The sequence below is a fragment of the Cornus florida genome, unplaced genomic scaffold (assembly GCF_030987335.1).
Source record: "Cornus florida cultivar Cherokee Brave unplaced genomic scaffold, ASM3098733v1 CherokeeBrave_3.0.0_Hap2_Chr11, whole genome shotgun sequence".
In the NCBI taxonomy this organism is placed as follows: domain Eukaryota; kingdom Viridiplantae; phylum Streptophyta; class Magnoliopsida; order Cornales; family Cornaceae; genus Cornus; species Cornus florida.
This window is the reverse complement of record NW_026775581.1, coordinates 137303946-137317128: the sequence shown is the minus strand read 5'-3', so window position 1 is coordinate 137317128 and position 13183 is coordinate 137303946. Positions and strand designations below refer to the sequence as shown.

The window sequence follows — 13183 nt, the reverse complement described above, 5'->3', positions numbered from 1 at the left end:
ACAACCTGTTCCATGTCAAATTGTTTTTATTAAAATTTGAGTCGTAGGGAATTCGAGCTCCATTATACCTCACACTCAATGTGATTTTCTTTGGAATGCAGTGTGTGAATGATCAATAAGTCTTGCTTTTAAAATTCTTTTTTATTTAACTTATAAATCACTCAAATTTCCGGGACATGTGTGTTTTTATATATGGTATTTCTTTCGGATCATTTAGTATATATTCTAAAAACAGAAACCTTACCCTCCTGTTCTCTCTCTTGGTGGGTATTTGTCAAGTCTATCTCACAAGTCTGGATTGAGGTGATATATATTCCAGCCTTCCATTTTCTTATTCTTAAATAAGATAGTTATTGAGCTTGTTATTAGCTGCCTTGTTAGATACAATGATATGAAAAAAAAAATTAAAAATAAAGCACGTACATTGTCCCAAAAAAATAATAATTAATTAATTAATTATAAAATCACTTTGTTGTATTTTGAAAGTGTCCTAACATGCTCTTGAGGTTCAATTGTGTCTCAATCATGATTAACAAAAATAAAATAAAATACTCAATTTTTATGACACTTGTATCCATACGTTGGAGCCGTGTTCAACACCGCCACGACACACTGCATACTTTTTACCTACCGTGTAAGGCTTCCAATATGACATTCTATAAAGGAATGTGGTCTCTCTTTGGTGGTATAAAGAAACTTCCGTAGTAGTTTGCCTAATTGTTAAAAACCTGACTTGGTAACCTTTTTATATTCTTCTACCCCTTGATACTTCACTGTGTAGCCTTGGTCTGAGGTAATAGGAAAACTTGCATCAACACAACCACAGATTACAGATCGGTTTGGCCAAAGCCAGTTTTCACGTAAGTTTCTTCTTTAACATCCTTCAAAGTTTTCTAGTTTGAGAGTATATATATATCCTCTTCATTCTTTGACATGTTTGAATGTTTGATCCATCTATATATGCATACATATATATTTTGTAGTGCAGGTCTGATCATATATATAATTTCATGGAATTGGTACTAGAAAATGGTCAGATTCTAATTCGAGGCCCATCCAACAGAAATCAATGGAGGGCCTCGTCCGCTGCTGATTCGTGTTCATTTAGTTCCAAGGTTGAGAAGAAAATTGGAGAGGACAGCAACAATATCACAAAGATTGCAAGAGCTGGGACTCTTGATCAAAGCAAATCAAGCTCTTACTATGATAAGATGGATTTTTTTCTGAATCTTGGGCATGATTGTCAGAATTTCGATGGCCAACCTGAATTGCGTGAGGCCAATCCAAATGCTCCCTCGGAACACCATGGCAATGCTGCCACCATCAACACGGTGTCGAAGAATTCAACTAGTCAAAACCTAGACGTCTTTGGGTGTGGTTTTCCTAACTCAAAGATTCAGGAGCCGGACTCAGTACACTACAAGAAAATAGGGTTGATGAACTTCTCCAATTTCTTAAGACCAACGTGTCTCGCGAAAGCAGCTAACATTCAGAGCACTGATGGAGCTGTGAAGTTCAGTAGTAGTAGTGGCAAGATGTCTGCTAAAGATTTTAGCAACCCTTTTGGTGGATATCCAACAGTGATCAATTCTGCTAGTGGCTCAGAAAATGTTATAGGTCTTAAAAACCAACAAGCACAGATGCAAGCCGAGATGGGTTTTAGGCCGTTGGTTCCTGAGACCACAAAGGAGCCACTCTCTCATCACCAGCAATCTCAACCTCTATGTCGAGAAGATGCAATTAGGGATAATAGATCCCATAACCAAGTTCCTAGTAAATCTGTGAGCTTTGCAGCAAGTGTGGTGAAGGGAAATCCTAATACTACTGCAAGATCTATGGATCCTTTGGCTGCATCATCCTCTGTATGCTCACGCGGAGTTTCAAATGATCAAACTTGTACCGCAAAGAGGAAAGATGAAGAAACTGAGGACTCAGCATATTATAGTGATGTAAGTGAAAGCATCAAATATATATACCTCCACAAATTCAATGTTTCTTCGTTTCTTAGACAAAGTCTTTCTTGCATGTTTTCTTAACAAGTTTTGACATTTGTGCAGGATATTGAAGAAGAACCTGATGGTGTGAAGAAGAAACCTGTGGCTGCTCGAGGAAGTAGTTCAGGTACTAAGAGAAACCGAAGTGCAGAAATGCATAATTTATCTGAAAGGGTGAGTAAACCAAATCAAACCCTCCCTCTCCCACATTTTACCACATAAAAGTAGCCTGACAAAAAATGTTACGGAAATAGGGTATGACGACTTATCTAATTTCTTGGTCTATATTTGCAAACAGAGGCGAAGAAATAAGATCAGCAAGAAGATGCATGCGTTACAAGAACTTATACCCAATTGCAGTAAGGTTGGCCTTTTGCGTTTAATACTTATTTCAAATTTACTTCATCAATTTTCTATCATCAGAAACATTAATTTGACAGTTCGTTGTATATATACTTGATAATGTTACTCACTTTCTCCTTTCAAAATTTTTAGGTAGACAAAGTTTCTATACTTGATGAGGCTATTGAGTATCTGAAGACCCTTCAACTTCAAGTACAGGTATAATTTGTTTGAATTAAGCATTTGATTACACCAAGTCCCGTGGCCTAGTGTTATCGAGTTCAAGTCAGTATTGAGGGATGGAGTTGTTATATTAGTGTTGGTATCTTCATGCAGATTATGTCAATGAGATGGCGCTTTTACATGCCGCCAGTGATGTTACCTCCAGGAATGCAACAAATGCATGCACCACATTTGACTCAATACTCTCCCATGGGCATTGGGATGGGTTTGGGAATGGGGTTTGGTTCATCTATTTCAGGAGCCAATGCTCTGCCTGGGTTCCAAGGAATGCAGTTTCAGAGGCTAGGAGTACTCCCTGGTCAAGTGCTACCCATGCCAGTGTTGCGTGAGCCCTTTAATACCATGCCCGGAAGGTCTTGTACACAATAACTACCTCATGTTAACCTACTGGAATTGAACATAAGGATTCCGCTCACCCGTTAGGTTTAAAGGATTCATGAAATGATGTCAAATGCTCATACAACTGAACTTTAAGTCAGATTTGTGTGCTCATCACTGAGACATATATGCCTGTCTTCCCCTATAAGGAAAAAGATGGCGCGCGCGTTGAACAAAAGGCAGTAAAGCTTCAAAGTCTTTTATCTTTAGTCATCAGACAGTCCCATTTGGCTTGTGTTGATCAATCTCAACAAAAACAAGGTTTATCAACTCTCCTTGCCTCAAATTGCTCCAACTCATAGTCCATTTGCAACAGAGTTAATTTATCGATCCAAGAGAGGACGTGATTAGTGATCACTTATCAAGATGATCATGCTTACTCAGGTTTCCCATTAACCCTGCACTAAATTTCATCACGATGAAAAGGGTAATGCAACTACTGGCAGCAGAATATTGTTAGTGAAGTTTTGGATGCAGATTTTCTTGCCAAATGGGAACTCTTTTGGAAAATATGTATCCAATTTCATGAAGACCTGCAAACACCGTACGAGAGAGTTCCATGTAAATGAAGACAGCTTCCTTTTGCTTGTAAGCATTTCTGTGAATTACTGCATTATTTTACAGCCAAGAATGTAACTTTTTCTAGGCTTCAGTGACGGATAAAGCAGATTTTGGGAATTATGGACCACAAGGTCCACACATGTGGTCCAAATTTTAAATAATCTCAACTTGTCAGATGTTTGTGCGTTGTCATAAAAAAATCTTCAACGATCATTGTGGGGTCCCGGTTCCTGCTCTGTTTTTTTTTGGATGAAATCCTTCAATCCATTAAAATTTCATCTAGGCTTGAAAATTTTCTTCTATTAAATTTGTTCAAGATTTTGATCTCAGATGAATCAATAGATGTTGCAAAAGTACCATCAACTTAGAATCCTAAGAAATTGTTCCCCCAGCACCACCAAAAGAAAAACAAATGAAAAAAAGAAAGATGAAGTGGAATAGGGAAGGTGGGGATGTCAACTTATTAATTTTTGACTATTTAAAATATTATACACTTTTTGTAAACTATATATATATATATATATATATTGAAAGGTAGATTTGTACATGATGTTGCTCCAACAAGATCATGTGAATTCTACTCCAAGCATCCTGCAAATCAACTATTGATAAATACTTCTTGGACAACCATGGTCCCCTGGAGTTCAATAAATTCCTTCTGAATGATCTATTGCCATCAATGTCAAAGTTATTAGTTCACTTAATTCTATAGCTCCTCACCGTCACCCACAAGATCATTGGACAAGAAACTAGGGACCAGCTTATACCCTTCATTCGTCATCTCCAACAATAAACTTCCTAGTGTCTCTTGGATCTTATTGAATTCTGGATGCTTTGTGCCTCTGGCATGGAAGATATGAATACAACCTCCTAAATCAATCCAGCTTTTTCCAGGTTTCTTTATCAAACCCTTCTCTTTTATCATAGTTCTAAGCTTCGAGACATCTTCCCATCTGTCAGTGGATGCATATATATTCGCTAAAAGAACATGATAGCCTGAATCTTTTGAATTCTTCTTGAAAATTTGCCTTCCAACAAAGTCAGCAAGCTCCACCTTGTTATGAACTCTGCAAGCACCGAGTAAGCTTCCCAAAACATTAATGTCCGGCTCAACCGGCATCCCTCTGATAAAATTGCATGCATCCCCAAGATGGCCTGCTCTACCAAGAAGGTCCACCATGCATGAATAGTGTTCCATATCTGGCATCATATCATAATCATCTATCATGGAATTGTAGAAAAACCAACCTCTATCAATTAGACCAGCATGACTACAAGCAGACAGTAGTCCTATAAAGGTAACTCTGTTAGGCCTAACTTTTGCGGCCTTCATTTGATCAAAGAATGATAAAGCCCGCTCTCCCTGTCCGTGGATCCCATGAGCAGATATAATTGTATTATATGTCACAACATTCTTTACTGTCATCATATTAAATACCTTCACTCCAAGCTCTAGGCAACCATTTTTACAGTACATATCTATTAGAGAATTTCCAACAGAAACAACCATTCCCAAACCGCTTCTAGTTGCATAACCATGAATCTCCTTTCCATGTTTGAGACTCCCCACCTCAGTACAAATTGGAAGGATGCTCACCAATGTTATAGAGTTCGGTTCAAGTTTAGATTCCCAGATTCTTCTAAAGATCCTAAAAGATAAATCAAAATTCTCACTGAAAGCATGCCCTGCAATCATTGAATTCCATATTGTGATGTCCCTGTCAGACATGATTTCAAAAATGTGTTGTGCTTCTCTTGTGGAATGACAGTTGACATACATATCAACTAATGCACTTGCTACAACAATATCAGATTCAAACCCTTGTTTTAGGATATAGTTGTGCATCTCCTTTCCTTGTTTCAACATTCTGAGCTTGGCAAATCCAGGAAGAACACTTGCCGCGGAGACTGCATTAGTTTTTACACCATTGCTCTTCATTTCCAGATACAACTCTACACTCTCCCGGTATTGGCTATTTTGCGAGTAACCAGCAATCAAGGTACTCCAAGAGACTGCATCCTTATACTGCATGCTGCAAAACACACAGTAAGCTTCACGGGTTTTCCCACATTTACAGTACATATCCATTAAAGCATTCGAAACAAACAAATCGCTATCAAAGCCACTCCTAACAGCACAGCCTTGCAATCCCATTCCCACTTTCCTAGCCTCCAATCTACCACATGCCGGAAGAAGACCAGAAACAATCAGCGAATCAGGCCGTATTCCTTCCAATTTCATCCTTCTGAAGAAACAAAAAGCTCCAATCCAATCCCCATTCTGCACAGTTCCGCATATCATCGCGGTCCAGGAAGCTAAATCTTTCCTGGGCATTTCTTCAAACACCATCCGCGCTTCAACCAAGCTGCCACATTTGGCAAACATATCTACCATGGCACATTCAACATAGATATTTGGTTTTATACCGCGAGAAGTTTCATTGAATCGGATCAATTCTAGAACCCTTTTCCCTTCTTCAAGTGCACATATCCCAGAACAAGCCTTTAGAATTAATGGGTAGGTAAAATTATCAGGGACTATGCCTTGTGTGAGCATCAAGTGATAGAACTCGATTGCTTCAGAAAACTGAGCAACCTGCACAAAACCCCTGAGAATCGCATTCCAAGCAATGTTGTTCTTCTGGGGAAGTTTATGGAAGACAAGCAAAGCTTCTTCAAAACTGCCCAATTCGACATAGACGTTGACGAGCTGTGAACCCAAGACCCTGTTGGTGGTGAAGAAACCACCAACAAGGAGGAGAGAGTGTAACCTTCTGGCTTCGGAGAGATTGGGTGGGCACTTTAGGAGAGAGAAGAGGTTGCTGTAAGAGAGATGGCAATGTTGGGTGTCAGTATTGGTGAAATGGATTGTTTGGTTGGTTTGATCTGTGGATGTGTGAGGTGGGATTGAGAGGAGAGTGGTTGTTGATGAAGTGGTTCTGTTGAAGAGCAACAATGGCGGGATTATCAGTGGCTGTTTGGCTACTATGGGTTGTATGGAGAGTGTAGCCTTGGATAGCATGTTCTGATGTCTGAAGTTTACATTATTTAAACCCCAAAGGCCATTTTTAATCCTATTTGGTTAGATTAAAAGGCAAACAGTTTAACTAGGAAGCCCTTCATAAGCCTGCCAATCTTAACAGATCTCTCTTAAGGTTGAATTCTGAATTCGGATTCCCTCTTGCACACTTGACGGTGGGGGCAAAGATCACTCCACATGAGACGGGATCCACTCTACCTATAAGTGATTTCTACCCGGGCATAAAATAAAATATTAATTCTTAAATTCCATCAGTTTATTCCCCTCGTATTAGTGACAAAGCTGGCTTAGATACAATAAATTGAAAGATATCGCCATGGTCGATGGTCTGATTAACATTTCTCAATTATATTTCTGTCTTTATTTTCTAATGCACTTAAATTGGTGAGACTTTGTTTTGTATTATCAATTGAAGTACAACTTTTCCAACTTTCTCCATGAATCAAATGTAGGGGTGCCTAAATATTGTCAACAAAAAAAAAAAAATACCCCGCGCGTGTATATATATATATATATTTGTGGGGTCCATAATAGTTTAAGTCATCCATAATGACATTTTTGGCGTGGGAAGGAAGATCAATCTTTTTTAGCTTACAATGAAAGCTTTATTATGGTTTGTTTAGGAAGCTTTATCTTCAGCCTATAAAATGCCATATGTATCACTACTTTGTATGTACTTGAATGAAAGCTTTTCATTTCTATCTTTCTCATTCTCTCTTTTTGAAAGTTTTCCTTTTCATTTCTCTCATTTAATATTACTCTCTCTCTCTATATATACACACACACACACACACACACACACATATATTTATTACACGTTATTAACACGAACTCTAACCATCTGAGATTTGAAGAAGAAGTTTTCTCTCCTTCTTTCTATCTCAACTATATATCTATTTTGTGATATTAGTTTTGATAGATTGTTGAGTTTGTTTGCTCTTTCAAAGAACACTGTATTTTTTACTCCAAATGGTAAGAAAATTTTAATTATTGATTATTGATTCATGAAATAAATTTGTTTACTTAAATGATATATGTGTTAACACTATGATCGGTTCTACCGCCTTTATTATTTAATGATCTACTAACTATGGTCGGTTCTATCGCCTTTATTATTTAATGATGGTTGATTATATCGCCTCTATTATCTACTAATTATGGTCGGTTTTACCACCTTTATTATTTAATGATTTATGACTAGTTTTACCGCATTTGTTGTTAAAATAATTCATATTATGTTATTGTTTCACTTAATGCCATTTTATTATTTATATATCATGCTAAATTGTATTTTTATATTGTTATCACATCTAGTTATTTTGAAAATGTCAAACTTGACAAAGCTGAAATTCGTGGCCTTGGATATTTCTAGCAAAAATTATTTATCTTGGATTCTGGATGCTCAAATCCATTTAGATGCCATAAGCCTCGGAAATACAATTAAAGAAGAGAATGATGCGTCATTACAATATAAAACGAATGCCATAATTTTCCTTCAGCGTCATATTAGTGAGGAGCTAAAAACTGAATACCTCACTAAAAGAGATCCACTATGTTTGTGGAAAGATTTAAAAGAAAGATATGACCATTAATAAACAGTTATTCTCCCAAAGGCTCGGGCTGATTGGCAGCAACTGCGGTTGCAATATTTTAAAACTGTAGCTGAATACAACTCTGCCCTATTTAAAATCAGCTCTATACTGAAATTGTGTGGTGATACCATCACTGATGAACTTTTGTTCGAAAAAACATTCACCACATTTCACGCCTCGAATGTATTATTACAACAACAGTATCAAAAACGTAGATTTGAAAAATATTCAGAGCTGATATCATGTTTATTTATGGCAGAGCAAAATAACGAGCTTTTGTTAAGAAACTACTACTCTTGTCCAACTGGATCGACACTGATCCCTAAAACATATGTTGCCTCATCCCGTGGTCGTGGACGTGGACGTGGTGGTAGAAATGGCTATAATAATGAATATGGTCGTGGTAAAAATAAATACCACAATAATGAATATAGTCGTGGTAGAAATCACTCTTATTATCGTAAATTATATCAATTCTCAAATTTTCGCAATCAGAGATCCACACCATATCCCCAAAGGAATGATTATAATGAAATGAAACAAGTAAAAGGGAAGGATATGGCTCAACCTCCCAAGGCACATGATAATACTTGTTATCGGTGTGGAATGATAGGGTATTGGCAAAGTATTTGTCGTACACCTAAGCATCTTGCTGAACTTTACCGAGCCTCGATGAAATAAAAGAGGAAACAAAAAGAAATGAATTTCATTGATCATGATGAGCCAGTTGGCATCACAAATCTAGATGTATCAGATTTTTTTGAGGACCGTGATGGAAAGATAGACTTCCTGATTGGTGATGGAAATGTCCACACCAATTAATCCTATTTTCATTTTATGTTCTGTCTACTATGTTATTTTCAACAAGTTTTTATTTTCCTTGTATTAAAGTTTTTATTTTCTAATTTGTATTAAAGTTTCTTTTGTTATAAATGTTTCTTTTCTAATAAAGAAATTTACATAAATAGAAATGGATCTGACTAGTTCCAAAATAAATAGTGAAGATATATGTCTTGCAGATAATGGAATGACACACAATCCTCCGAGATTAAAAATATTTTTCTCACCTAACTTTGACAGACGCAAGTGTCAATATAATATCAGGTCCCACCGACTTGATTGAAGGCTCCAGACGAGCCAACATCATTTTACCACATGGAACAAGATTACAAATCAATGATGCCTTATATTCTACAAGATCTCGAAGAAATTTGTTGAGTTTTAAAGACTTGCGTCGTAATGGGTATCATATTGAGACCGCAAATAAATTAAATGTGGAATATCTCTACATTAATTACTTCCATTACCTCATGCAAGAAGCTGATATTAGAAAAACTCCATACTTTCTCTTCTGGGTTATACTATACAACCATTAGGACAATTAAGTCAAATGCTGTGATACATAAAAAATCTTATGACTCAGAACTTTTTATGCTTTGGCATGATTGACTTGGTCACCCGGGGAGTACAATGATGCGTCGAATTATTGAAAATTCACATGGACACCCACTAAAGGATCAAAAAATCATCTTACCAAATAATCATCTATGCACCGCCTGCTTACAAGGTAAGTCGATTATCAGACCATCCCCTTAAAAAGTCATTGTTGAATCTCCCCCATTTTTACAACGAATTCACGTGGATATATGTGGGCCAATTCATCCACCCTGTGGACCATTTCGCTATTTTATGGTCTTAATTGATACCTCAACACGATGGTCACATGTTTGTCTACTTTTTACTCGCAATGTTGCATTTGCTAGACTGCTTGCTTAAATCATCAAATTACGGGCACATTTTCCTGATTACCTAATTAAGACAATCCGTCTTGATAATACCGCTGAATTTTCTTCTCAAGCTTTTGATGACTATTGCATGTTAGTTGGAATTAATGTTGAACATCATGTTGCATACACTCATACCCAAAATGGTATGGCTGAATCTTTTATTAAAAGACTTCAATTAGTTAATTGGTCGTCCTTTGTTTATGCAAACAAAATTACCTATTTCTGCCTGGGGATATGCCATATTAGATGCTGCATCATTAGTTCATATACGACCAACTGTTTTTCATAAGTACTCACTATTGCAACTTGTTTTTGGTCAAGCACCCAATATCTCTCACATACGAGTTTTTGGTTGTGCTGTATATGTTCCAATTGCATCACCCCAACGCACTAAAATGGGTCATCAACACAGACTTGGAATTTATGTTGATTTTGATTCTCCATCTATTATTAGATATCTTGAACTTCTGACATATGATGTTTTTAAAGCACGATTTGTTGACTGTCATTATGATGAGGCTGTTTTCCCACCATTAGGGGGAGAAAAGGTACAGCAGGAACGTGATCTTACTTGGAATACCCTATAATTGTCTCATTTTGATCCTCATACAAAACAATGTGAACAAGAAGTTCAAAGGATCATTCACTTGCAAAATGTTGCAAATCAATTACCTGATGCATTTACTGATACAAAGAAAATAATAAAATCACATATACCAACTGCAAATATTCCAGCACAAATTACTATCCCTTAGGGACCTTCCGTCAGTAATACAGCAAATGAATCTAAAACACACCTGAAGCGTGACAAACCAATCGGTGCAAAAGACACTGCTCTTCGTAAAAGGAAATCACAAAGAAAAATTGGCACTCCTAAAGAGCCAACAAAAGGAGCAACATATATTATTGATCAATCTGAGATAATAGCCTTTAATACGGCAGAGACTCTTGATGAGGCCCAGGTACCTAAAAATGATGAAATAATAAATATTGATGAGGTAAAGGCAACCAATAATGATATGGCTCTTGATGAGGCACAGGTACCTGAAAATGATAAGAAAGAAAAATATGGAACGAGATGGAATAGAAATGAAATTGTTGTCGACAACATATTATCATGTCATTGCTCTTGATATTGATAATGAAGATTAGGAACCTCAAAATGTCGAAGAATGTCGACGAAGAAATGATTGGCCAAAATAGAAAGAAGCGATGCAAGCAGAGTTAAATTCATTAGCTAAACGTGAAGTATTTGGACCTGTAGTCTAGACACCTGAGGGTGTTAATGTTGTTGGGTACAAATGGGTATTTGTACAAAAGCGTAATAAAATCCTGAGATACAAAGTCCGACTGGTAGCTCAAGGTTTTTCATACAGACCTAGTATGGATTATGAGGAAACATACTCCCCTGTGATCGATGCACCTACATTTAGATTCATAATATATTTGGCAGTCACAGAAAGATTGTATATGCATCTAATGGACGTGGTTACAACATATTTATATGGATCATTAGATAGTGATATTTATATAAAAAACCCAAAAGGATTTAAAATGCCTGAAACAAAATCACGTAGTATGTACTCGATAAAATTACAACGATCCTTATATGGATTGAAGCAATCTGGACGAATGTGGTACAATCGCCTTAGCGATTACTTACTCAAAGAAGGGTATGTGAACAATCATCTTTGTCCATGCATTTTCATTAACAAATCAAAATTTGGTTTTATTATTATTGCAGTATATGTTGATGACCTGAATCTTGTGGGAACATTGGACAAGATCGAAAAGACGGCCACTTATTTAAAGAAAGAATTAAAAATGAAAGATCTTGGAAACACAAAATTATGCCTTGGGCTGCAGGTTGAACATTTTTCAAACGGTATTCTCATCCATCAATCAACATATACAGAAAAGGTTCTGAAACGTTTTTATATGGATAAAGCCCATCCATTGAGCTCTCCAATGGTTATCTGATCACTTGATATCCATTTTCGTCCTCGAGAGGATGATGAAGAACTCCTTGGTCCTGAAGTGCCATATCTCAATACGATTGGTGTTCTTTAGTATATTACAAATTGCACAAAACCTGACATAATTTTTCAGTCAATTTATTAGCAAGGTACAGTTTTGCACCAACCCACAGACATTGGAATGGAATCAAACACATATTGCGATATCTTCGTGGCACAATTGATATGGGATTGTTTTATTCAAAAGCGTCAAATTCTCAATTAATTGGATATGCAGATGCCAGTTATCTCTCTGACCCACATAAAGTTGATTCACAAACAGGATATGTGTTTACCTGTGGCGGCACTGCTCTATCATGGCGATCTATGAAACAAATAATGATTGCAATTTCTTCAAATCATACTGAGATACTCGCAATTCATAAGGCAAGCAGGGAATGCATTTGGTTAAGATTAATGATCCAACATATTCGAACAACATGTGGTCTCTTGTCAATAAAAGATAGCCCAACAGTATTATATGAAGATAATGCGGCATGCATTGCACAGATGAAATAAGGGTATATTAAAAGTTACAGGACCAAACACATCTCACCAAAATTCTTTTATGCACATGAACGCCAAAAAAAGGTGATATTGATATTCAGAAGATACGTTCATGTGAAAATCTAGTAGATCTATTCACTAAAATGCTTCCAACTACAACATTTAAGAAACTGGTGCACAACATTGGAATGTGTCAACTAAAGGATCTTCAGGGTTGAACTAATGAGGGGGAATGTGGGGGCAAAAATCTCCCCTTCCAATTAAGACAAGACACATCAGCACATAAGGAGACTACCACAAATACTAAGACTAGTCAACTTTCATATTGGGCTTCTACAAGAAGCTTGGGCCAGGTCCACTAATCAAAATGGGCTGAACTCATTAAGAAGGCCCGAGATGATGAGACCCCGAACCCAGGTACGAATATATTACTAAACCCATTTTAGTAACAGTTCTATTAGAAGAAGAATTATAATTTATGGAAACCAAATAATGTAAATCATTGTTATAAGGAAAGTACGATGTAATTTAGATTCTTAAGGAACAAGCAATGCTAATCCTAAAAGGAATCCGTTAAAGTTTTCTCCTATATAAAAAGGGCTCAGGACCCTCAATGGGGGGGACACAGAAAAAGGGCAACGCCCCAAAAAGAGAGATCCAATTCTCATCGCCAGAACTACGTTCCGACCTGATTCCCACGCTTCATGCGGGATACGTAAGCAAT

The 13183-nt window shown here is 36.9% G+C and overlaps 2 protein-coding genes across 3 annotated transcripts; one reads left to right on the top strand and one right to left on the bottom strand.

The window, feature by feature from the left end:
• The first annotated feature begins 646 nt into the window (after window positions 1-646).
• Window positions 647-3731, top strand: LOC132282988 (transcription factor PHYTOCHROME INTERACTING FACTOR-LIKE 15-like). Of its 2 annotated transcripts, none has more exons than XM_059784848.1 (6): window positions 647-860; window positions 989-1949; window positions 2058-2168; window positions 2293-2358; window positions 2490-2555; window positions 2673-3731. In XM_059784848.1, exons 2-6 carry the CDS (start codon window positions 1011-1013, stop codon window positions 2946-2948), a joined length of 1458 nt encoding a protein of 485 aa, XP_059640831.1. In that variant the 5' UTR covers window positions 647-860; window positions 989-1010; the 3' UTR covers window positions 2949-3731. The 2 variants fall into 2 exon arrangements, with proteins under 2 accessions (XP_059640831.1, XP_059640830.1); XM_059784847.1 differs by having other exon boundaries at window positions 984-1949.
• A 91-nt stretch (window positions 3732-3822) lies between these two features.
• LOC132282987 (putative pentatricopeptide repeat-containing protein At3g01580) lies at window positions 3823-6797 on the bottom strand. Its single transcript, XM_059784845.1, has one exon. It carries the CDS (start codon window positions 6538-6540, stop codon window positions 4225-4227), a length of 2316 nt encoding a protein of 771 aa, XP_059640828.1. The 5' UTR covers window positions 6541-6797; the 3' UTR covers window positions 3823-4224.
• Window positions 6798-13183: the final 6386 nt, after the last annotated feature.